The 26783-nt window shown below is 43.3% G+C and overlaps 1 protein-coding gene across 3 annotated transcripts in view; it reads left to right on the top strand.

The window, feature by feature from the left end:
* The first annotated feature begins 7906 nt into the window (after window positions 1-7906).
* Window positions 7907-26783, top strand: part of LOC146202405 (uncharacterized) — a 60403-nt gene continuing 41526 nt past the window's right edge. The window contains exons 1-5 of one of the 3 annotated variants that reach the window (XM_084588155.1): window positions 7907-8148; window positions 14351-14578; window positions 18904-19005; window positions 20118-20255; window positions 24262-24357. In XM_084588155.1, coding sequence (XP_084444281.1) covers window positions 14417-14578; window positions 18904-19005; window positions 20118-20255; window positions 24262-24357 — 498 coding nt within the window. In that variant the 5' untranslated portion in view covers window positions 7907-8148; window positions 14351-14416. Of the gene's footprint in view, window positions 8149-9079; window positions 9229-9257; window positions 9398-14350; window positions 14579-18903; window positions 19006-20117; window positions 20256-24261; window positions 24358-26783 lie in introns of those variants that run through there. The other 2 variants (XM_084588156.1, XM_084588154.1) reach the window with 2 other exon arrangements.

The following is a 26783-nucleotide window of genomic DNA, read 5'->3' as shown; positions in this document are numbered from 1 at the left end:
CCTCAGGTATCGGCATCCAATCGAACACATCACTGCACTGATGGTCTGAAGCACTGACTGGTCCGGCATTCATTCGTTGGGCGTGATCACTTGTTGGCGGGAAAAGCTTGGGAACGGCGAGGAGAGGAGGTACATTTCTATTCTTCAGCAAAGAAACCACAGGCTGGTTCTGACAAGGGGTTTTACTTCTCAGAAACCCGAGTGCACGTGGCGCCGCATCCGCTCCCAGCATTGTCCGTTTTCGACAATTGCAAATCTTTCCTGCATTCCTGGGAAATCACTTAATGGCTGTATGCGTCATGCTCCTTTCTTGTCCTGCACGTCAGCGGACATGTCACTCTGTCGTCTCCTTTGAAAAGTAGACATTCCTCACTGGACGATAGCCCTTCTCGACTGGAAGGGTGAACAAAAGAAAGCACTTCCTGCTATTTCCCGCAGGGGGACGTTTCTTTGTGTTTTTCCAGACGTTCTCTTGACAGGGTCAATTTGGCATTTGCAGGTTGTCCACAAAGCAAAACAGGCTTACAAAACAGGATTCCTGGAAACAGGCTCACTTAGAGCCATTGGACCATCACCACATATTCACAATACTTTTCCATGCCCACAGGCGAACAATAGAGCGCGCAAATGCGGATGCACGGTCGTAACAGCCTCCTCCCCCGCCAGAAGAGTCACGGAGGGCAGCAGTCGCCGCTGCTGCATGAAGAGACGACTTAATGGCCTGCACGTGAACGCTTGAAGCTCGCTGTTGCTTGTCGCGTTGTCTTGATTGTTGTAGGCCAAATTGCTCGAGCTGTCTGAATCTCAACCACATGTCGAAGCAAGCACTCGGCTCCCGTCTGAAGAGACCAGGTTAAAAGAAAACTGCCATTGTTTTTCGAGAAAAGCCCACTCTCAAGACGTTCAGGACCCACGTATTCCTAGAAAACCAAACGTGCTGCTTTACATAGTCACACATATACAAGCGCACGAGGAAAAAAAAAATAAAACCTGATTATCAATTTCGATACATGGTGAGGAACACCTCGGACCGCTTAGAAACAGCGGCTAAGCGCGTCCGCATTCCCATTTAACTTCCCCTTTTTGTATCTTATTTCAAAATTGTACTGCTGTAAAATCAGGCTCCACTTAAGAAGGCGACTGTTCTTCGATGTCGCAGTTTGCAGCCAAGCCAGGGGACAATGGTCCGTCTCTACGGTGAATTTGGCCCCTCCAAGATAGCACTGCAATTTTTGAATGGCCCATACAATGCAAGCGCACTCTTCTCTGACGCGCAATAAGCCCTCTCTCTAGAACTCAGTTTTCTGCTCAGGTAGAGCACAGGGTGCTCATTACCGTCGTCATCTCTCTGGCAGAGAACAGCACCTAACCCTCGATCACTGGCATCACACTGGACCGTGAATTCTCGGTCATAGTCTGGAGCTCGCAATACCGGACGGCTAATCAGCACAGCCTTCAGGTTTACGAAGGAGGCTTCCTTTTGTTCGTCCCAGACTACATTTGTCGGTTCTGTCTTGCGGAGAGCGTCGGTCAGAGGGCTAGCCAAAGATGAATAGTGAGGGATGTAGTGGTTGTAGTATCCCGTCAGCCCTAAGAATGCCCGAATTTCCGTCTTCGTGCTCGGCCGCGGGTAGTCTGCTACCGCAGAAATCTTAATCTCGCTGGGTTTCCTGAAACCTTGACCTACATTGTGACCCAAGTAGTCCACGGTCGCCCTTGCCAGGCAACATTTCTCGGCCTTTACGGTTAGTCCAGCTTGACGCAAAAGGCTCAGTACAGCTCTTAGATGTACCATATGGTCCGCCCATGAGTCGGAAAAAACCGCAATGTCGTCTAAATAAGGCACCGCGAATGTTTCACACCCCTTTAAAACCCTATCCATGAGTCGGGAAAAACAAAATGGAGCATTTTTGAGCCCGAAACTCATCATTGTTGGCTGGTAGCTGCCCGTCGGAGTGACGAAAGCCGCGTATCTGCTGGCGCGTTCAGTGAGCGGTACTTGCCAGTATCCTCGAGTAAGGTCCAGCGTAGTCACATATGCCGCTCTACTGACCTGTTCTACTCTCTCCTCAATATTCGGAATAGGATACACTTGATCCCTGGTGAGAGAATTTAGCTTTCGGTAGTCTACCACAGGCCTAGGGTCTTTACCTGGAGCTTCTACTAAGATCATAGGCGAAGCATAATCGCTTTCCGAGGGTTTTATTACTCCTAATTCCAGCATGCGAGTTACTTCCCTATCCAGAATTTCTCTTTGCCTTGGAGAAAATCGGTAGCACCTTGATCGCACTGGCACGTCTGAAGTCAGCTCAATATCGTGCTCAGTCAAATCAGTTCTGCCTGGCCTGTCCACGAAGCAGGCCTCAAACTCTGTTATTATTTCGCCCAGATTGGACAGCTGGGATTTCTTTAGTTCTCCTCTCTGCTCCGTCTTTCTGAGAAGCTCCTGAGCGTTGCTTCCTTTCCCGCTGAGGCAAATCAAGTTATCCCCAATCTCCTCAGGAAGGTTTAACGTTAGATTTACCATGGTTTCCCTCTGCTCATAAGGCTTCATAAGATTGCAATGATAAATGCGCACTGCTTTACGCTTATCGGGGATTTTCACTGCGTAGTTAGTGTCAGAAAGCTCTGCAACGACTTCAGCAGGTCCTTCCCACTGTACTTCGAGCTTATTCTTGGGATCATTGGCTTGCTCCATAGCTAAGTCCTCTCGGTTTCCACTTAGAAGTCTCGTGAGATTACTAGACACCGGCGGCAAGAGGTTACTCTCTAGAACGTCCTCATTCCGTGTCTTATCAAGCTCACTTTCTAGTTGACTTATCTGAGATGCCTCGCTCTCAAAGTTTTCTGACCCGCTATCTTCCACATCGACCACTGTTTTAACTGCCGTTTCCTCCGCTGTGGAATTTTCTGGTATGAGCAGTGTAGCTAGTTCTCGCGCCTTTGAACGTGTTAAGGCCTGCACATCTCTGTCTCCGAAAATCAGAAGGCAAGCTTTGACCTTCTCGTAGTTGTCCGCGTCCTCCTTGTTTAGCCGCGCGACAACCTCCGCTGCCTCGCAGGGCAGAACCGTCAATAATCTCTGAGACCACGTGTCTCGCTGGAAGGACAGTTCTTCGCAAGTTCGCTCAAAGTTACCCAGATACAGACCGATATCCCCTGATATCACATATGGCTGCATGTACTTTGACATCTTGAAATCTGCCTCCTTGTTGAGAAGAGGTACCGCTAGCTGGGGACAATTGCCCGACCTCTTGCTCAACTCTACTTCTAATTTCCGGAGCTCAATTTCTAGCTCCCGCTTTTTTGCTTCTCTCTCAAGCTTCTCACGTTCGTGCTCCCTTTCCTCTTTTTCCCTCTCAAGTTCACGCTCCCTTTCCTCTTTTTGCTGCCTGAGCTGTTCCTTTTTTTGCCCGATGAGGTTCCATGCTTCACTGAGCTCCTCATCATCGGTTCCCAGATCAGTGATTGCCTTTATAATCAAAGGTTTTCGTGCCAAACCACTTTTATCAATTCCCAATTCCTCACACAATTGCAACAGTTCCGGTTTCTGCAGCTTTTGTAGGTCCATGATCGCTCCGAGTGTCGGCTACTTCCAAAACAACAGTGCAAACTACCAAACCTAAAGGCGTTTCCACACTCTCTTTACCAGTTCTAAAATCTAACCCTGTTCAAGAACCTGGTCCACATCAGAAGAAAAGCCAAGCACTCACCCACACATGCGATCGATGTTCCGAGCTGCTTTCTTGTTGGCCGATTGTTGCTCCTGCTTGTTGCTTGAGATGCCACCTCCGATCACAAGATGTTGTGGCTTGTAGATTCTGATCCACCTCGAATCACCAGATGTTGTAGCTTGTAGATCCAGATCCCACCTCCAATTACCAGATGTTGTGGCTTGTAGATTCAGATCCCAACGCTGGTCACCAGTCGTTGTGCTTGTAGATTCAGATCCCACCGCTGATCACCAGTTGTCGTGACGCTGGGGCTACGTCGACCCGGCCTTCACTTGGTAGCGTGCAGAGACTCGGGGTTGAAGAAGGACTGAATCTTCTAAGTTGGTGAAATATGTACAAGCAGGTTTAATGGCACTTTGAGAAAACTTATTTACAAGATTATTTACACGAAAAAGAAGGGTACATCAGCAAAATGGCAAGCGTTAAGAGTTCATAGCGAGAAGCGACTGGATGAGCCGTTTACCCAGGGCCCAGAGCGACATTTCGTGCTCTGCAGCGTCCTTAAAACCCCCTAAGTCCAGCCCCTCTCTGAAGATGCTGACCAACCAAATCCAGGGCACGCCCCTCAGGTATCGGCATCCAATCGAACACATCACTGCACTGATGGTCTGAAGCACTGACTGGTCCGGCATTCATTCGTTGGGCGTGATCACTTGTTGGCGGGAAAAGCTTGGGAACGGCGAGGAGAGGAGGTACATTTCTATTCTTCAGCAAAGAAACCACAGGCTGGTTCTGACAAGGGGTTTTACTTCTCAGAAACCCGAGTGCACGTGGCGCCGCATCCGCTCCCAGCATTGTCCGTTTTCGACAATTGCAAATCTTTCCTGCATTCCTGGGAAATCACTTAATGGCTGTATGCGTCATGCTCCTTTCTTGTCCTGCACGTCAGCGGACATGTCACTCTGTCGTCTCCTTTGAAAAGTAGACATTCCTCACTGGACGATAGCCCTTCTCGACTGGAAGGGTGAACAAAAGAAAGCACTTCCTGCTATTTCCCGCAGGGGGACGTTTCTTTGTGTTTTTCCAGACGTTCTCTTGACAGGGTCAATTTGGCATTTGCAGGTTGTCCACAAAGCAAAACAGGCTTACAAAACAGGATTCCTGGAAACAGGCTCACTTAGAGCCATTGGACCATCACCACATATTCACAATACTTTTCCATGCCCACAGGCGAACAATAGAGCGCGCAAATGCGGATGCACGGTCGTAACACTCGCGTGTTCGAAAGGCGACGACCCATAGTATGCTATTGCAACAGAAATTGTCATATCTCTTCCAACTGTAAGCAGCGAAAGGTTGTGTATGCTAGCATACGAGAGTCAGATGGAAACATGAAACTTCTAGAGCCGTACATGCAGGATGTATTGTTAAACGGGAAGAAATAAAGGCTCTGCGCGATACCGCCGCAACCATGGATAATTCGCACCCTTCCTGTGTTTCCCTTACTGACTACACAGGCGAATGCGCCTGGATTAGGCAAGTTGCAGAGGACAAAAGCGTGCGCTTATCTATCGCGAAGGTAACTGTAAGGACCATCTGGCCAACTACGCACAGAAGCAGCTTTCAGCGCTAACTTGCCGAGACACAATTGCCCTACCTTTTCTCGAATAAATCAGAGCAGCTGTTGAGTGTAAAGGGTCTCTCCTTCGCTACAGGTTCGGCAGTGGTACGGCACTTACGAACTCCGGAGCACGAGAGCTGTCAGAAAAATGAGCAGACTTCGAGATGTTCACTCGATCAATCAGGGGCATCTTACAGACCCGAACCGCCGAACCATGAAAACAGGTAACCAACTGTGACTCCTGAAATCCAACGAGCATCCGTTAACGCGGAGAAGGGAGAGCAGCAGATTAATGCGGACAGCTCATCGCTAACGATCCTATTTCATCTTGCTTGAATTAAGCACTGTGATGCAAAAGGACGCTCACACGAGCGGCTTCCAGTGCTAGAGCAATTTGCTGAGGAAGTAGGAGACCGAACGCAAACTGACGAGTTAAGCAGCAATTGTGCAAACTGAGTCGTCAGAAGTTCCACCTCATGGATTCGGTAAAGTTGACGCTCTGCTTCGAGAACAATGCAAATGGCATACAAGGCAATGAGTTTGCAGACGTTGAGCATTGTCAGTCTGATACTGCCGGATATGTAGAGAGTAACAGCAAGTTTGCTGAGCCGCGCAGGTGCGGAGGGCGAGAAGCCGAAGATTGTACTAGACCGCACAGGCAGCGCGTTGAGAAGGAAGGCGACCTAAGGGGGACGCTTTGAGGGCAGCTGCGCAACTGCTAAGGTAACGGAATCGACTAAGATCGGTGATCAAGAACGGTTGCTTTTCGGAGATAACAAAGAGGTGAATTATGCGCCAAAGGAAAAGCCTTACCGCGAAGAGCTTCGAAAACAAACGGACGCAGTTTTCGCCCAGATGACCTACGCGGACGCATCAGCTATTCACCGCAATGGACACGGAAAGAGAAATTTTCGAAGCAGAGCATTTGAGAGGTTCTCTAAATGTGACCATCCTGCGGAAAAATACAGAGAGCGCTTGTCTTGGCACAATGTCCAGAAGAAAAAGGACAGGATCGCCTCAGTCGTTGTTGTTGTTGTCCAAATAACATGGCGCATACCCAAGAGGGGGATCGGCCAAGAATTGGGTAGCACAGAATTTTTTCTTTTTTTTTTAGTATACTTGCATAAAAAAAAAATGATTTGAGGGGTAGAGGAAAGGAAACAAAACGGGAAATAAGTGAAATATAAAATGAGTGCTAACACTCACGGGAGATTGACACTACAATTGTAGAACAAGTGATGTTTAAATATTTAGCAGTCTCAGCACGAAACGGAGCACAGTTTCAGCTCGTCGTCTTTTCCCAATCGCCCGTTCAATTTTCCATCGTCGTCTATGAATGGCATGCGTCAATATTCGAAACTGTACTTGCAATATATGTTAATGAGTTTTTCTTGACTTCCGTTCAGAGATGGTCTAGCTGATATCGAGCATAACATGCTAATGGTACAGTGAGCTTCATATATACATGTCATGCATATTGTACACCTGTGCTTGCTTCTAATATGTTGATTTCCAGTTCTACATTGCATAAAAATAATGCTAACGTAAAAATATTTATTGCCCAATTAAGTTACGATACGTGTTATCGTTAACGCAGTATATTAGTTTTAGTAATGCTTTATGTTCACTTTTGACGTTAACACTATGACTTAATCAATAATTAATATTCATAACAAATAAATGTTAATTTTTATAACGTTTATCTACTGCCATATGGGGTTCATATATAGTAACGTTTTTGAGGATGCATATCTGTCCGAAAAGATATCTGTACAAAAGTGACTGTGGATTTTAACTGATCTTATTAATTAGCTAACTTTTGAACTACTTAATTCACCTGTTTTTAGTATGTGAAACACTATTTTGCTGGAATGAATAACGCACTGCATATGTGTACGTGATATAGTCCGATGGTTCGAAATCTCCGTTTTGACTGCGCTTCGATGAAGTCGAAACGGAGAGGTGTTCGTGTGCTGTGCGATGTCAGTGCACGTTAACGATCCCCAAGTCCAAAAAGTGGTCGAAATTACTGTATAGCCCTTCAGTCGGCATCTTTCTCTTATTCCACTGCCAACCTTCCTCCCTTCCTTTACGGTGCGTATCAGGTGTCCACGGAAAAAGTGTGGCTGATACTGCGTCCTTCCTTTCCTGTAAACCAACTATTCTGAAACGTTCTGAAAAAAAAAAAAAAAAAAAGAAATACTGCAGCGCAATATATGCGCGTGATTGTCTCACAGCGAGCGAAGCGGCTGCAGCAAGGGCAGACTCATGCATACTGCGACATCCCTGCTAATATTCAGCCGTAAAAATGTTAAAACGAACGGAGAGCTTCGTCAGGGAGAAATAAAATATGAGCTGCGCCCTTAAAATGGTTCCACTTCTTGTTTAATAGCACAATTACATATGTCGTTGATTCGTAGTTTGAAGGGGGGAAAAAAAAGAAAAAAGAAAATACGGTCAATGTAAACGCGCTTTAAGAATGAAAGCGTTTCATACAGCACAAAAATAAAGAGGAAAGCAGTCCGAATGAACCGCTCTGACTGGCTTTCCCAGCCGTGCGCGGACCGTACTGCGTAGCGCTGCGCAGATAGTGGGATACGAGGGAAGGGCATTGCGGTGCAGTGCACGGAAGCGTTCTGAACCGCTGGGTGCAATCCTTCCCAGCATCCCTCAGCGGCGCTGACACGGCTTAGCAACTGCTTTCGCTGCTCTGTGGTATTCTGGAACGAAAGTGCTATTTATTGGCGAATTATTTATCCCACCTTATGCTATTGACTGGATTACTGCAAGCTACTGACGCCTTTAGCGGAGCTACCCTCGGATCGTCGGAGGATTGCATTCCATAATGACATAGTAAGTCCATGGAGCGAGCGGGTTACTTCGTTGCTTGTTTTACGCACCCGTTTTCTTTTATTCCTTGCACGTCTGCTGTCACCATATCGCTATTCACGCCGAATAGACCAACCCCTGCCTTCAAGATAGCGTCCCCGAAACTATGTGACAGCTTTTGTCAAGGTATCATAGGGAGACCGCACTGAAGTGTTCGGTCAATAAGCCTTGTCTGTGTTTATCTGTGGCGGGTCGCCGCGCTCCGATTACGTTACTGCTGTGTCTACACTGCCGACAAGAAACCCCAGTCTGCACTGGAGAGATTACCACGATCAAAAGGAATTCGCTATATTGCTTAGACTTCACGCACTTCATGCTAGCAGTGGCATTCGATTGCGCGTCGAGATCTCCGCACTTGCGACGAACGCGGCCATCACTGCTGCGCGTGCGGAAGTTGAGGGCTAACCTTTCCCGGGCGGTTAAATCGATCAAGTTAACTTTACATCAGAGGCACGAATTATTGTGAGAATGTATATGATCAGAATAGCATATTTTAGTTACATCTGTCAGGCACTAGGCTACGATGGGAAACCTAACAACGCTAGGAAATCGCAAAATTTAGTTTAGTTAACTTGACACAGCATATGACTCACTGCCTGCGGCATAAGCTTGCCGTAAACACGATCTGGGAGGATTACCCGCGGATCGCAGAATGGCTGTTGCCTTAGGCTAGCTTATATAAAATTTTGTACTGCTGTGATTTTAGTTTGTCATTTAGTGAGAACGCACAATTTCTAGTTGTGCTTCCTCACTGACGCAACCGTCTGGCCAGTTTGTCGAGATGAGGACTAACGCACAGCACAGCATTCTCTGACTAGACAATGCTACCTGTTATCAGTGGGCCTCCCGATAGCTGCGTGCAAGTTTTTGTCTGCTTTCGGTTCGGAGAGATAAGGCTGCCGCGCCTCGGCCTTGGTTCGCTCCAAAGGCGGTGACCGTTCGAAATGTGCTCGTGCTAGAGTATTTTCTTCATTGACTCCTGGGTGTGATTCATCATGTGGCCACTTGCATCTGAAGTGTTGTGGCTTTCGGCCATCTCTGGCTGTGAGTTGCATGCGCATTGTGTACGGCTTTCGTTGGTCTTGTATGACGTTTTGCGTCGTGCGCCGTGGCGCAAGAGGCCGAGCGCAGCGCACTCGGGCTGTTGCACCTTTTGGTAGATTTGTTTACGTTGCGTTGGCTGATGCTTTCTTCACATATTCGACCGAAGCAGGTGGGCGACATACCATTTATTATTTTGCCCCGGAAGGCGCTCAATTCGTTTGCCTAGTGAAAGCAGCGAGATAAGTGTAGTTGCCACCGTGGCCTAGTTTTGCGGGTCGGTGCTGTCACATCGATCTGCACGTTGAACGAACTTAATGCACAGTAGTGTCGGACACTTGTTGACCAGGTTGACTGTTCGTATGCCGCGCACTGGGAATGGCGGTTCGAGATACCGACCACATTTTTACTGCATGTTCTGCTTTATTGCTTGGCTTTGTGGCCTGGCATTTTGACATCCTACATTGTTAAACTACACTCCATGCTTTCTGGATAAAGCTGTATCTTTGGGTACAAATATTATATCTTAGAATTTTCATAGCTAGTATCAATGCTGGTTAAATATTAATTTAGTTTTGCAGCCCTGCAAGACAGTTTTGTTTTCATTGGGCTCTAGATTCCATTCTTGTCTGCCCTTTTCGTGTGATCACTACGTGCTGCATTTTGCAATTGATTTTTCTTGTTCATTTCCCTTAGCCAGCTCAATTAAAACAATAGTTCTTCATACAGTTTACAAGAGGGAACTCTAAAAAGTCATGTCTTGCGGCACCATTATTATTATTTTTTTTTTTTTGAGCACTGCTTCAGTCATAAATTTCTCGTTGCTGTAGTTGAGTGAAGTGCTGTTCAATTCCCATGACACTTAAATGGCTGTAAGCAAAAGTCAGCTAAAATGTCCTTCAGATGCTAAGATGTTATCTCTGGCAGCTTCTTCAGAATGAAAGGATTTGCTACTTGCAAAGAATGAAACCTAAAGAAAGGATTTATTATTTTTTTTTTTTTTTTTTGCTGGTCTTGCAAACTCATTTGTACTGCATTAATAATGCTGAGCACAAGACTGCGAGATTGAATCCACATCTTGGTGAAAATGATATGCTAAAATACCTACTGTGCATAGTCCGCAGGGTCGCCAGAACTAATCTTGAGCCCTCCACTGCGGCATGCCTCAAAGCCTAGAGGAGAGCCCCAGTAGGGAAAAGCCCATTGTAATGCAACTGCGAATGCCACATATTAGTGAGATGGTTGTTGTTCGAGATGATTTGTTCCAGTGACTCAGTCTCATCTCATTCTATCTGTCTTATGTCTTACCTTCATTTTAAGATTGCTTATGTGAAGCTGCAGTACGAGCCATAGGCACAGTTATATCTAAGCAAGCTGTCTGTATGGTTGCTTTGTTGGCGTTTTGTTAGAAGTTACCTCAGTCTAAAACTCTTCTCCTATCTGCTTATGTGTTTATAACGTGAAAAATTTTAGAGCTTTGTCATCTTTCTCAGAGTTAATTCATCATTGTGAAGACAAAATGTTCAGCAGGTTCAGTTATACTGAGAGTGTGCTGCAAGGATGCCTTCTTAAAACGGTTGTGTTATTATAATGCAGTTTTTGTGGACTTCTCATGATCTTATACTAGAGACATTGCTACTATAGTTTCACAAGCTAAAACCGAAACAACTGCGTGGCAGAAAAAATTAGTTATTTACTGAGCATTTCCAAATTTCACCTTTGATTTGCATACTAATGTTTTATGCATAATTCCAACGCAGAGGTACAATATGAAAAATTTGATGTCTCTACCTCTTTAAACTCTTAGATGCCCTAAACATTCATGTAAATCACCCTGTGGTTTTCTTTTATTGCGTAAGCAATACTACACCAGGTTTCAGCCCATCGCGTAAGCCCGGCTGGTAGCCACGTTCGACCGTTAGAGTGACCGCTGATGGGGCCCCTTTTCAAGCCGTCGGGTAAACCCGGTCGGTAGCCACGCTGTGCCGCAGAAGAAGAAGACAGAACAGAAAGAGAAGCTACGTCGACTTTGCTTACGCAACCTACCGGGTTTAACTAAAGCTAAACCCCAGCTAATTTTTTTTAACAGACATTTGGTAGGCTTTTACTCTTTGAGTTATTGAATTTATGAGCATGAAACTAAAGTCTCATTTAAGTCAACATCTATAGACCTTTGCAATGGGCGAGGAGGAGGTCAAAACACCTCCTCTCTTCCTCTCTGGGTTGTTGGAAACCGGTTCCGCTGCCGCCTCCACCGTACTGACATCAGGGGCACACAACAGCCCAGCGAGCATTATGGAGACGCCCAGAGGGCCCTCATTGCAAATGTCTATACTTGTTCACTAATGATAACTGCCCATTTGGCTCTTGTCCTGCTAAAGCTTTACAACTGCTTTGTTTGTGCTGTAAAAAGTTTGGTAGCTGGGTTCTTTCCTGGCTACAGCAGCCATGTTCCAATGAAAGTGAAACTTGTGTTCTGTTCATTGTCAGCACGTACGGAAGGACCCTAGGGGGTTGAAATTATTCGGTACACACCGCTGCTGTTAAATCCCACAGTTTAAAATTTATAAAAATATGTATTAATTTTGTGTGGGTTTTCTTATTTCACCCTACCCAGCTTGTTGTTTGATTACTAATGTATCTTAGCAGTGAAAATACTTGGAGCACAAGTACACACTGTCAGCCAGTCTATAGTGTGTAGCATGTTGTTATACAAATAAGATGTTCAGTAAAATATCTAAATGTAATGTAAATTGGTTTATAGGAAAGGAAAAGTGCACTATCTGTCAATGTTTTTTGTAGGCACCTGATACAGGGGGGGGGGGGGGGGGGTGCTGTAAGGGAAGGTAGAAGTGAAAGTGGAAAGAGAAAGAGGCGCTGTACTGCAGGGCTCCCGAGTAATTTTGACCACCTGGGGATTTTTAACTTGCATTGACATCACACAGCACACGGATGCCTCTCTGTTTCGGCTCCATCGAAACTATGCCGCTTGCAGTCGGGTTCAAGCCTGGGTACTCCGGTGCAGTAGCTGGACACTTTAACCACGGCTCCACCATGGGGGGGCAAATAGGCGTTGAGCAAATTTTAATCGTATAATTAAGGGAGTAATTGAAACAACAGCTTTTTGGGGGTAATTTGGCACATTAACTGTCCTGTGCTCCCTTTTTTTAAATGCAAAGTTTTTATCAATAATCAAATGCATGATAATAGCAGCTCCCTGTCATGCATCTAATACTTGCTACCGCCTGTACATTATCTACTGCAAGAGTAACCTACTGGCTGCGGTTATTGTTTTCGGAGCCGTCACCACTTAATTGGTCATAAATGAGTGTGGCAGAAGGCTGTCTGATATATTTATCAATACATTGATCGACACCTGTAGCATCTTATATAGGAACTTGGAACATATCCAAGAAGTTAATGGGAATAATAAAATTGTGGCGTGCTACAACCAAATTCTCCGATGCTTTTGCTCGATGCTTTTGCTCGGGGTCAGCTACGTTGATATGGAACATTCACTTTATTGTGCTTGCGGCACCTCGCCATTTTTCTAGCATTTTTTTTGGAGCAGTGACATTGTACTGCTGCAACAGGGTTAATAGTCACACTGCTTTAGTTTTTATTAACCAGCTTATATCCTTTTGAGACCTCTTATGCATTTGGAGTCAGTTTTTCCTCAGGCTTTTAGATTGAGTCAGTAGGATTACATAGGAGAAAAGTTTTAAATATTTTCTCAGTAGTTAGTGACTATTATATATAAATTTTTCATCCAATATATTGCACCTCACACTAAGCTGAAATAATTACTACAACTGAAAAAAATGTTAAAACGTGTGTGTGCATCAACGTCTCGATGCTGAATGTTGCCCTTCTGCAACTCATTTTTCTGGAAATTTTTGTGGGAATTCGAACAGTGTAATTTCATTAATGCTGCTTAGATGGCGCCAAGAGATGTTCAGCATATTGATCAGCCGGGTTTCAGGAGGATGAATGCCTTGGCGTAGGTATAGCATAGCACTCTAGCTTAAAGGTACTGGCTAAAAAACACTAATGCCTGGTATGTTGAACAAAATGCCCATAGACCAGTATAAGTGACATGGCTGTGCTGTATTTATTGAATTTATTTTGGTAGCTATCAATGATTATGCAAGTAGGGAAGTGCAACAATAGCTATTCAGTGGTCTGTACCATGGGATCTTGGGTTAATAAACCACTAGGTTATGTATTGCTACAGTGACAGTGGTTTTGAGACTCCAGTTAACTTGTAACACGTTGAAATGTCAAAAATGAGGGCACTGAATAGTTTCAGCCACATATTACTAACATGTACCAAACTCTAACAATTGTGTGATTGTTATAGTCAAACCCATTTTATCATAGTTTAAGCATAATAGGTTACATGTTATTCTTGAGTTAGCACTAACATGGGAGGTCATGCCATTGTGCATTGTTGGTGAGTACTGCCAGCTGGGCACACTGCTAAAGTGCATGTACATAGTGCAAGGAGTGAGAATACTTTATCACGCTCAAACATGCCACTTTTGCGCGCTCACATTATCTGCTATGTTTGCTTCCTGCTGCTGGCATGTAAACAGAAACTGTGTGAGGTGCACATTCCCTCAATGTATATCTTTTTTTTTTTTTTTTTTTTTTTTTTTTTTTACGTATGAGTGTAGTAGGAGGTTAATGTTAATATTTTGCACTTTATGAGAAATTTAACATGCAAAAATTAACACTAGACAAGCTTGTAGGGTGGTATGAGATGCATTTCGGTATCAGTTGTTGCATTTTTTTATTTTTACATTCTCTGGAACTGTAGCTGCAACCTCTTAAAGTCATCTCCTTTGATAATCGAAGGTTTTGGATGGCCACCCTCTCTCCACCGCGGCCTTTGGATGAAAAGGCTTTTCATTTGTGCCATGTGTCAGTCCACCATGCATGTGGTTGTTTAATGTTAGAGATGCTTAGGGTGTGTATGTGACAAGAATATAAGTTTGCAGGAAATCTCTCTTCCACCCTCATGATACAGGATGTGTGCAAGCACAGAACTGCACTTTATTTTTTTTTTTTTTTAGGAAAAGTGGGTGGAAACAAATGTGGCTGAAGCTTTATTCTTTGCCTGCAGGCAGCCGGGACCCGTGTAGTGGCTCCGCAGCACGTCACTGGTGTAGCCTGGTTGTGCTTTGTCAGTATGGTGGACTGTCGTGAATCTCCTCCAACTACAAGTGTGACCCATCTCCCCAGTAAGCTGTACCCACTACTCAAGAACTTCATGACTGTGCACCCGAATGCCAGCTGCACGGACAATTGCTCAGGCCATGGTGAATGCCACCAGGGCATCTGCTTCTGTGAGGCAAGTCTGGTATACTGTTTCCAATCTGTGTGTGATGGCTTAAAGCTGCTTATGCTCTGCACGGAAGTAGTGAGCCCCATGGAACGGAGGCAGTGTGCAAGGCCGACTGACGTATGCATTCACGTCGGTGTCACACTTCATGCAGTTTTGTTACACAGCAGAGAAATTTACTGTCGCTCAGTGAACAGTTGACGTCAACAGTATGTATGCTGGCTGCGATATCAAAAAGGGCACCAATGAAATGCATTTCATAATGTGTCATAATGTGACTGAAACAAATTACTATGAAGAGGCACAGCTTCGGGAGTTTTCATAGTGCATGTGGCACATGTTACATTTATGCTCGAAACAGGAATTCCTCCCCCCCCCCCCCCCCCCAAAAAAAAAAGGGGAAGTCTATTTCTGTTAATAAAAGAGCTTGCACTTCATGGCATAGTAAATATCTGCTAGAAAGCTGTTAATATATGTGCATAGTATCGATATATGGAAGATGGCAGCAGAATATAGTTTTAATGTGGTTCTGTGGAGCATGTAGCAGGCATCTGCACAAATATTTTGAAAGCATGCTCACAGTATGTCTATAGCTATAATTATGGCCTACAAAGTTGCATATAGTCAAGTTTCAGGATTGTTGTAGTGAGCTATTCACAAGCATTGCAGGATTATCTTTAAAGAATACCTTGGTTGACCTTCAAGGTAGGTCGGCAGGTTTTATTTGCTACAAACTACTTTAACCTCCCTTTCTTTTACGGCTGCTGTGTGTGGCGCTGTGCAATCTTTCTTGGAGTGAAGACCTCTATGCTTGAGAAAGTTGAGCGTGGAAAGTTGAGTAGTGCTTGTGCACTGGCCTCGCTTGTAAAGCAAGCTGCCGTGCTTGTATATATTTTCATATGCCTTCTCCCAAATGCCTCTCTGCCTTTCCTTTCAATAAATGCATCTATCTATCTATCTCTTGCAAGGGTCCTGCATCTTCTATTCCTCTCTTTTTGTGTGGTAGACAGCATAGAGGCTGTGTGGATTATGCTGTGTTTGCTTTATTTTTCACTGCTCATTTATTTGGTTTTCGAAACTGGTGTTTAGCATGCTGCTGTAAGGTAGACATCACATGCCCCACATCATGTTCTGCATGCTTCACAGCAGCTTCTTGAATGGAAATTCATCTTGTTTTGTGGTACTGAGTGCTCATAGCCACAATGCGTCTGCCTTGCTACTTGCAGTTTTGGTGTGAAAGATTTGTATTAAGTTGCTGGCTCCTTTCTCAAGCTTTTATGCTATCAGAATATTCCTGAATTTTCTTCTTCTCAAAATGGTCTTGAAGGTGGTGCATGTTGCGTCGCATAGCAACGTTTGAACAAAAAGTGTTATGAAGGTTAAAGGGGTTAGGGTGTATTAAGAGAGATTAACAGCATCTCATTGTCATAGTGAGCATGCATTTGTAACAAATTGGCCATGAAGGGAAAACCTAGCCTTTGGATATGTGCCTTTGCATATGTTCTGTGTATAACTATCCTGTACCCACTATCAAGGTCATGTGCATGACTGCATTCAGTGACTCTGCTTTTGTTGTGTTACTTTTTTGTGGCTCAGCCTCTGTGTACTAAACAGCTTGTTTCTCCTTGTACAGTCATGAGTGAAGGTGGAGAGACTGGGGCTTCGGCAGGAAGAGTGGCTGCAGGTCTGTTTTGCGGTGCTGCTGTCACGCACTCTTTGCAAGAGTGCCCTGAGTGATGTAGAACTTTGCCCTTGCTCTCACGCTGGCACCTAGATGGTTGACATATTTCTAGCGAGTTCTCCGGCTATCCTGCTGCTGACAATCGTGTTAAAGAGAAGTGCACATCTTGAATTGTCCAGGACATGGCATTATTGCACATTAGGAGAGCAAGCTGATGGTACTGTGGTTACAAGTCACTGCACTTTTGAGTCGTAATGGCCACTTTGGTTGTAGTTCCATCAATGTTTGGTATTTTCTCTACACTGAAGAAGTATTTTGTTTTCAGCTTGAGATGTGAATTCATCTTCACAATATTTTCACCGTCTAATGCATCTAATAGCTTATTCCAGTTGCTAATTCGCAACAAGCCTTCTTAATCCATGAACTGGACAGTGCATTTCAAAGTGTAGTTTAGGTTCAGGTCTTGAGTTCGAAATGGCTACCGGGGTGCCACACTATATTCCATGCTCCTTTTTCTGCTCTCCAAGTTGCGCCAGGTCGCAGGTAAGCAATAGTGGGTAAACCGTAGAAACTATGACAGAACTGCTTGTCAGCACCATATGATGGCGCGCATGCCTGCATTTCATGATAACAGGCTGGCTGGGCGAACGAGATAGCGTGTGCAACCCATTTTTGTCACTCGACCTCTGTGATGAGCTACTATTGCAGTATTGTGATGAGCTACTGTTTAGATGTCAGCAGTAAGAGAGCAGATTTCTTCCCTTGTTATTGAGTGCATGTTTTTACAATAGGCTTCAGATTCTATTGGAAGCAACTCACTGCTTCCACTCAACTCCTGAATCCCTTAGTAGTAAGGAATCAATCCAGTTGGGAAGTGCTGAGTACTGTGACAAAGGTTGGGCTCTGACTGGCTTTTTATTGCTTTGGAAAATAAGTGATCTTGGTGAAACTGTCATTGATGGCAAATACACGAACTGTTTGGCGTGGCACGAATTCATACAACGGATGTTATGACATCGTGGCGAGTACGAGGCGTCTCTCATTCTTCTGTGGCTGTTGGCAGTTCATCGGATGTAGCCGTATGGAGATCCTGGGCTGCCAATTGCATCTTGGTATCAAAAGCCTGCACATATTTTCAGTATGGTTTGGGCCGGCAGTTATTGGTGGCCATTCTGGTACGCAGATTCTCGGTTGTTTTAGCACTAACGATGCAAGGCTGTATGAACAGGGACCCAGTCATATCAGAAAATGAGGCAACCATCACTAAAGGGGCCACCAAGCATGTAGAGGACCAGCTCTTCCTGAAGAATAGCACGGTTAGCGGACGTGATATGTCTTTGCTGATTGCATCCTAGATATTTGCAGCTCACTGGCCACCTGACATGATGCTTAATGTCTACAGCGCCATTCCTGGACCCTTCGTGATGCCCTTCGTTGGGACTCTCAACCGCAGAGTAGCCGAATGCCACACTAGAAATTTGTCAAGCTTGATGGGTCCCATGCGGGTGTGAGGGTGAAGCCTTGAGTCACTTGCAGATCACCCTCAGGCAGCGTATGACATTATATAGCAGCACCGTGGTGTTGCAGTGTAGCGGCTCCTGCAGCCTGAGCTCTGTTCTCTCCGCTTTTACTCACGACTGTGCATGATGGTTGTCAATGTGGCACGCACTTATTTATTGATTTTCCTAATTCAGCTACCTTCCGTTTTGCTTTATTGCTCATTTTGTGTGCCATATCTGCAGTGAATACTCGTGCAGCTGTGCTGTCTCCATCACAGAATGCAAAGAAGTCATTTCACTTCCTTCCTGTACACTAGTGCCTTGTTACAATATTATTAATTGGGGAAGGGTTTGTTGTAATGAAATACTCTGCAAAAGCATCACTGCAGAGCTTAAAATCTTATAATATGGCTGCCATTTGCAGTTTTATCTTGCACATTCTTACTTTGTCAGACCTTTTGCCTAGTTTTACACATGCTCGAAAGTATGCAGTTAGGAAGCTGTAGTATTTGATCGGCATTGGTCATAGTGGCCTAATATATGGTACAGTCAACATTGCTTTGTGTTGGAAGCAGGGTTTCAATAGTGCTTAATTTTTTGTTGTTTTGCAGAGGTAAGAGATAATGGTGTGCAGTGATATTTTAGTATTACTGAGCATATTTTTGTGAGTAGATTTTCCAAATAATCACCACATTTGGAAATATTATAACTGATCATATGAATGCAGTCTTCCCTTTTAATTTGTTTGATGTAACTCTCTTTATGTCTTTTATGTTAAAAGAAGTTCAAATGGTTGTGTGGCAGGGATATAAATGCTGTAAAAATGCTGTGTTGCAGTCATTATTGAGGACCTAGAGTGACTATGCCTTTCTTGACTTAATGAATAGCATTTGGGCGCAAAGCTTCATCAACAAAGTTCTTTTTTGATCAGGAGTACTGCTAGCACTAACCATTTAGCCAAGCTAAATGTATTGTTGTAAAAATAGCATTCTGGCTACTTTTGTTTTGGTGCTTGATGAAACCAGTTTATATTGACAAGGAAACTGTCTTCTAGGGCATACACCTTCCTAACTGTTCTGTTTTGTTTCAGAATATATTCTGTGAAAACATCCTTAAAATTCTTTATTGAGCATGTCTTCCGCTCGTTCCCACAGGTGCAGTACAGTGGAGGAACCTGTACCGATCCCAACCTCAGTTACTTTGTGGCTTTCTCAACCATCTTTTATTTAATCTGTGCTGTCTCCTTTGTGCAGCTGGTGAGTCACATTTGCAGCTACCTGTTGTTATCCAGAACTTTGTAGTAAGAGTCTGAATGCAAAATGCATAACAGTACAAAAGTAGAAAGAAAAGTGCTGATGATGTAGCTTGGTATCTTGCTATAGGAGGTTTCTTGCAATGCTTCTTAATGACTAGGAAAACTATGACTGTAGACGGTTTTATTGTAGATGAAGGAACCTTATAGCAATAAATAAGAAGGCATGTTGTTGTAAGTGTTCAAATTAGCCAAACTTTATTGTCAGCTGGTTTACTGCAATGGGGTGTATTATTATTATTGGGGAGAATGTCTACCTCCGTACGAGGTGCAGTAAATGTGGTCTACTGGTTATAATTCGGTTTTCTGAAGTTCATTAAAAATTTATATATAGACTTATCAATGCGTCTTCAAGTGGAGGCCACCACAGCTTCATTCCAATAGGCAGTTTATGTGTCTTTTTTTTTTTTTGTCAGTAAGAAAGCCTTAGATAGACGATTTAAATTACAGCAAAGTCTTTGTTGTATACTTGAGCCTGTTTCCTGTTATCGCGACTTTTAATTGAGTGGATTGCACGAGAAGAATTGCCATTGTTTTACCTGCAACGTTTTGCTGTGTCAATAGTTAATAAGCATGATTTATCACAACAATTATCAAACTGAGTGGCAAATGCAAGATTGCTTATCAGAGGCATCATCACTGAATATGGGCTTGACGACATGATTTTCTGATGGCAGCACTTTAGGCACGTCTATGTCACATGTCTTAGTTGTTGCAATGTCGTGAGGACCGTGTCTTCTCGACGTTTGTATCTAGTTTTAAGCTTGTTCCCCATGAGCCGTTATTTAAAACTGAAACATCAAATTTAAGGAACATTTCATCATTAACATTTTATTTTTTTTTACTTTGCCAATGGGGTTGCTGCATGTATATTGTCTGTTTAGAGTATCTTAGGACACGCTATAGCCATCCACATAAGTCTTGACAGATGCTAGATAATTGCTGAATATTGTAGTAAGCTACGTTTTTTTAGAAAACATTGTGTGTGGGGATATTTTGATGTTTGAATACTTATTTTTTTCCTTCTTTTCCCCATATTTGTGAACTTTTCTCTAGCTTGTTTGCATACGATCTGAATTCAGTCGGATCAAGCCACCTTCGCTTCTGAAAGCTTTCAAAGTGACTACACAGAAGGCTTTGTATGCACTTATCTGCATTGCCACCTTTGCTAGAGGATTCTACTTTTCATCTCCGGTGAGTTTGTTTAGTTATTTGAATGTACCTTTACTGAGTCTGTGTGCTTCATGCTTCTAATTTTGTTAGGAGTGCCACTCATGTTGGCTCATGTGGTTGATGGGGGCATATTCTTACTCTCAAACAAGATTTTAATGGTAAAAGCACAGATTTTGTACTTACCTTGGCATACCTGTTTGAGTTCAGTCATCAAAGGCTTCAGAAGTAGTTGAACTGGTACCATTGAACGGTAATTTTTTTAGTGCATGTGATTTGCCATTAGCTGAAATTGGCATAAAAAATTTTAGGCTTGCATGCTTTTAATTAACATCAGTAAAACTTTGCTTTACTATTGGGTACATTTTACAATGATTGAAGGGGGGAACAGACTTTACGAAGGTAGCGCATAAATGGCCAGCTTCCTACTTGCTACAAATAGCTTCCATGTTGGTTGTGTTAAAATGAAGCATTCATTCAGTTGTGAACGTGTGAGCAAATGTTACACCTCTGTGAAGTTGGAAAGTGGGCAGTCTTTCGCAAGATCTCTAGTGGTTGCTTAAATAGTGGCTTGTCCTTTCCTGTTACTCTTCAGAAGTCTGCCCCAACATTCGGGTGACATTTCGGTGTACAGCAGATGAAAATGGTTGTTGGTAGCTTCTTTTAATTACAAGCTGTTGGTACTAGGTCGCTAGTCGCATGACATGGAGTGGCAAAGACGGCAAAAACCATGCAACAAGCAGAAAGTTGAGCCACTTATGTACTCGCTAAATACATATGATGTTGAAGTTGGATCTGTTACAGGCTAATCAAGTGCCAAACTGGAAAATTTTGTGCCGTGTTAGGTTGATTATTGACTTTGCAACATTTGTTCCCTGGTCTGCCTTTCTAGGTGACAAATTAGTAGACCTCTCTCTGTTCGTTAGTATTCGGGTGTGCCTTGCTAAGTGAAAGCACCAGTTTTCGTTTGGGGCGTGTAATATGAAATTACCTGGTGTGAAGGAACTGAGAATAATAATTGTTTGTGGATCAAATGAAATGTTTCCAATATATTTTCAAATGATTTTCAGTACAGGTAGCTAAAACTAAGGAAAGACACTTTCTCAAAGTGCAGCAATGAAAAATAAGTGTTGCAAACAATTTTTGTTTTCACCCATCAGCATAATTTAATATACATGCAAGGTTGGCTAGGATTAAGTGAGGGAAGAGGAATCTTGTAATATAATAGCAGTCAGCTTATTTTGTAGAATTATACCTTCTCTACAATTCCTAATATTGGCATTCAGGAAAAGAAGTTTGGTCTAATGATGACATGACGAAGGAGCTTTCTAAATGCCCTCCTGCATCACTAACACGCTCATGCAGATACCTCCTCCCTGGAGGAGTGCAGCAGTGATCAATTATTTAAGAGGCCAAAATGCAAGACATTGCTGGCACAATGCAACAAGGCGGCTCGCAAAATAGATGCAAGGGTAGCAGCCTGAGCTGCAACTTGAGCAGGACTGTCTCTTTTACACTCCTTGCAATTCCTGAAGACAAAGCTCCGGTTGTGGAATATTGCCACAGACTCAGTGTTCACGAGATGCTGCAAGCATATCCGTGGTTCATGACAGCACGTAGCTCTTGGGTGTTGGTTTCACCAAACTGCATGATGCACCAAACGCGGTCACGAACTGAAGGCACAAGAATAAAACCATGTTGTTATACACCCCAGTGTAGACAATGTGCTGAACACGTTGCGATTGTGCAGGCATGGTTCAAGCCCATGTTTCTGTTGCACACTTTCGCTTTCCTCATTCAGGCCCAAGATATGCAGTTTATAAATTCTAACTGGCATGAATTGAAAGGGATTGCCGCAAGCCAACTGTAACAGCGCATGCCTGCCATATTCTTGGTTCTTCCTGTTAAACCAGACCGGTTCCATGTGCACCTTGTCTCCTATTTTCATGATGTAAAATTGGAGGGTCGCTGCCACTTGGTTCATAGCTAGCTGTCGACTACATCATGGTGTGACGTAGTGACTAGCCACATGGTACTGCACTTCATTTCCTGACCTATAAACGCATGCCAGCCACACCACGGTGGCTGTTTGTGGCTGTCTGCACCTTATCGTGTGTGGGCTTTTGCCACGTGATGAGTGCAAGGCACGGCTATTTGGAAGTGTTGCGATGCTTCACTGCCAGCTTATATGAACTTGAAATTTGTTATTTCTGAAGGTCTAGGAGCAGGGTGAATTGAATCAAATGGCAAATGCTATTCAAAAGATATTTGAAATTTTTGAATATTATCACTCCCCTGGTTTTAGCTTTTCAAAATTGTGTCTTCCCATCTCGTATACACCTTCCTTTGTCTCACCATGTTGTCAGCAGCTGCCCTGTCTACAATGTCAGTCAATGCACAGGCTGGCAAAGGTTTATTACAAATGATTGTTATATGAGGATGGGTTGTAATTGTTCGTTGAGAATGTCAATTCGACCACTGGGCATATGATCCTAGCTCCAGCTACTACACTGCTGCATGCTTTTTAGTGGGTGGAGAAAAATGTATTTCAGTGTTCATTTGATTATGTAATGTAATAGAAGAAGACAGTATTGCCCATGCGCTGTAGGCATGGGCAATACTGTCCATGGGTCAGTATTGCCCATGCCAACAGAGGGTTGCAGCTTATGCCTCCTGGATGTTTTCTCTTAGAGATGGGAGGCCTGTGAAGTGTACTGTACTGGTACGAAATGATGGGAAAATTTTTGCAATACTGTTGCGTATCCAGTATGTTTTGTACTTCACAGATGGCGGTCGCCTATAGAAAAAAAAAGAAAGCTTTAGCGCACAACTATTTTTCTTGTCCACTTACACGCTTGAGGGAGGATTCCTGCAGCATCGTTGTTGCAACCAAGAGCTCTGTGCTTTCAATTGTGCTGCAGCAAATGTGTTGACACCATCAAATGCTCTGTTGCAGAAGGTACCACAGTGCATATTATCAAGCAAACGTCGGGGTGTGGGTCAAACTAGTAGTTGTAGACACGTCTGCTTTTTATGAAAGCTTTTTATGAAAGAGTCCCGAAAAACATGTCTCATGTAAGCAAGGTCTCTTGTAACCAAAAATTCTAAAATCACTGTGTTGATCAGTTTACTGCACATTAGCATATAAATGCATTCACACGCATTAACAGTAAATTGTTCAGGAAAGCTTAAAGAAGTTATTCTTACTAGTATGTATTTTTGTGAGTGCAAAGTGTATTCCTTCCCAAATTCTGGAGGTAAAGCACTTCACTTTGCAAGCCTTCCTGCTGCTGTAATACCGTTGAGGCACTCTAAAATGCTCGTCACCCTCAGATGATTCACGAAGAGAAAGGCATCAGGATTCTAAGCATTCATCTTGTGATCAAATTTTAACAGTGAGGAGTTAAAAAAAGTCTGGATGTCATTCATGCATTTTGATTTGCTTCGTAGGTAACAGTAATGCCATGCCGTTTTGACTTTCCAATCATGGGGAAGCACTCCTCAGTTCCTGACATACACAACAAAGAGGACACTGATATGGAACAGAATTTAGCTAAGGGAATCTGAAGTGCATCATGTACGAGTTTGTATGCTTCAGCTGCACTGCATGAGCACACCTGGGTTGTGTTTCTTCTAAATAGTGAAGAATTTACTCCAGGGACCTGAAAAAGTTGTCCTTAGTAACCGAGTGTCTCTTGTAACCATGTCTCTTGTATGCAATGTTGTTAACATGGCAGACATAGGAAAACCAACCAAACCATTTTCAAATGTCTCTTATAACCGAGTGTCTCTTGTAACGAGATTTAACTGTATTTGGCCACTTGAATGTACATAATATATATATTGTTTTGAAATTGATGTATCATAACTGGGAATTGTAGCATGGCCTCCTTCTGCCCGTTTGGTGACTCTCTTAATTCTACCTTTGTAGATTTCAATGTGTTGCATATGCAAGTGATGGTTTTGTTTTGCTCATACTTGGTTCATCAATTTTATTCATTAACAACTTGTGTTGCATCATTTTTTTCAGGAAAATGCATCCTTGGAATGGGCCTCTAGTCTGATGAGTGCTTACTACCCTCTACTACTCACTGGCTCATCCCTTATTGTATGTTTTTGGGCTGAGGTGAGTGACTTCAAAACAAATAATGTTGTGTTTGCACTGCAGACACATCAGTGCTTTATTGCGAAGTATGATTGCAGATTTTTACCACAACAGCGAAGTGATTCTACCATAATCACGACTAATTCAGTCGAGAGGCTGTATCTTCCAACATATGGTTGACAGCCGAAAGCAGACTACATAGTGCTGTATTTCTTACGGTATATAAGTAGTTAAAGGAATAATGTGTGTTGCCACACCTTCATAAGTTGCATCTGTAGCAACGTTCGTTGATCTTAATTTCTGTTGCTGACGCACTATTGTGAATGGCCAGTTCTCTAGTCAAATATATGATGGCTTGTGCAGCATAAATGTTAATAATGTTAATTCAGTCTTTTTTGAGAACAGTTGAACCTCTGCAATAAGGCCATTGGGACTGTGAAAAATGGCAATAAGGACAGTATACGCTGACAATACTTTATATTATGAAAGGCCAATTTTTCAGACCATCGTCACCACTGGCACATTCCTCCTCCCCATCTTTCTTTTTTTCTCTTGCAACCTTCCATCTGTCGGTTTCACTGGGTTTTGATAAGGCGAATCCTTCGTTGAACAACTTTAACCCTGCAAAAAGATGATGGAAATGCAGTATAAGTGCTGGGGTGCACCATGGCGCACTCTAAGAGGCAGTGTGTAAATCTATCTGCTGTGTTGTCTTCAGTTATCAAACACAAAGTTGTAGGTTTCATGTTTCGGTCTTTAGGGCTGCATTTCATCGGGGGAGAGATGCAGTAAAGCAAGCACAGAAGCTTCATTGTTGTTTGGGGCACTTCGGGTTGTCATGTTTAATCTGGAGTCCTAAACTGGGGTGACTTTCATAGCCTGTAGTGGGACTTTGTTGTTTCAGAAAATCAGTTATGCCCTACACTCGGTGACTGCTTTTCATTGCAGTGAAGGAAAGGCTACAGGATTGGAGCTTACTTAAATACTTAGGTGGTCGTATTCCAATGTGAAAATTGGTAAAGGTGCTCTTTGTTAGTATTCATGTCTAAAATTTAAAAGGTCTGCATTTATAATTTACACCCAATTTTTTTAATTGCTTATAGCAGTCGATTAGGGCAACAGCTTGCTGTATGTTCTTGGCCTCCCATGTCTCGTTGATGTTAAATATGCAATCTGTGCAAGTGTGAGCCTTTTCATTTTGTGCACTTGACCGTCGTGAGTGGGAAGGGACATGGCAGGGTGCAGTGACGACCAATTTCCTCAATTTTTCTTTTCCTGCATGTGTACATGTGTCGGATTGGGTTGAGCTGAGAAATGAGAGAAGAAGCATCGTTTGGTAGCTGATATCTTCAGTTTTGACTGGAGCCAGTTTAAAAACATTTTGCAGTACATTGATGAGTGGTGGAATACCAGTTTTTATGCTCTTTTTCTAGCCTTAGAAAATATTGTTTCCTATTCTTTAAACTATGCTATTCCACCAAATAGTTAAGTGGCGTTCCTGGCCACCTGGTGTGTTGCTGTCCCCATGGTAGCTTCATATCATCACTAGAATAGCTGGTGCCATCTAGCCGAAGTGTCTCACAACTAGGCGGGACCTTTAAATTTTGTGTATTAATGACTGTTCTTTTTTTTTCAGTGGTGAAAGTTGGCAGTTGTGCTTGTAATCAATATTGACAACATTCACACTGTGTTTTGGGAGAAAGCTAATCTACTAGCTGCAAGTGGGGGCTATATTCTGCTACATAAGAAGAGAGGGCATTTCTAGGCTGTGTGGCTTGTGCTTTACTGCTAGGGAAATTGTCTAGGAGTATGGGTGGCGTGCAAAACAACGGCCACGCCGCTGGTGGACGGCCGCATTGTCTGCTCACCGTGTGTTGTTATGCAGTTTCTCGTCACAAATTCGTTTTCCCACGACATTTGCATTGTTGCCTAAACAGCATCCGCTGCCAATGCACTTTGTTTCTTGGGTAAATGTTCAAATGCAGAAACGAAAAAAAACCCTGGAGATGGTATTTTCTCATCCTAGCTCAACGAGCAACATGACCAAGAGTGCACTGTTTGAGCTCATTTCATGTTAAGTCGCTCGTTATTCCTGAGTTATATTTCGTTACAAAAGTATTTGAAACAATATCAAAGCATCATAAAGAATTTTTTACTTTCGCTACAATTTGCGTTTAGGTAAAGGCAAGAAAATATGTTGGTTACTGCGTCGTCCTGTAGTACTTCACCTGTTTACTGAATATTTTTGTGGCGCTTAATTTTTCAAGTCATCTCATAGGTCTTGAGTGCAAAGTAAAGAGGGATATGATGAGGGTGAAATGCGATTTAATGAACGAAATACCTTGCTCCAAAGGCATGTCCATAAATATCTTTGGGCTTGTACCAAAATGGTTAAGCTTCATGAAGCTCGGGATTTATCGAAAGGATATGAGTACTTGCTTTATAAT

This window comes from Amblyomma maculatum, chromosome 1, assembly GCF_055883805.1.
Source record: "Amblyomma maculatum isolate TAMU_Amacu chromosome 1, ASM5588380v1, whole genome shotgun sequence".
NCBI lineage: Eukaryota > Metazoa > Arthropoda > Arachnida > Ixodida > Ixodidae > Amblyomma > Amblyomma maculatum.
Note: the sequence above shows the minus strand (reverse complement) of the source record. Positions and strands in the feature narration are given on the sequence as shown.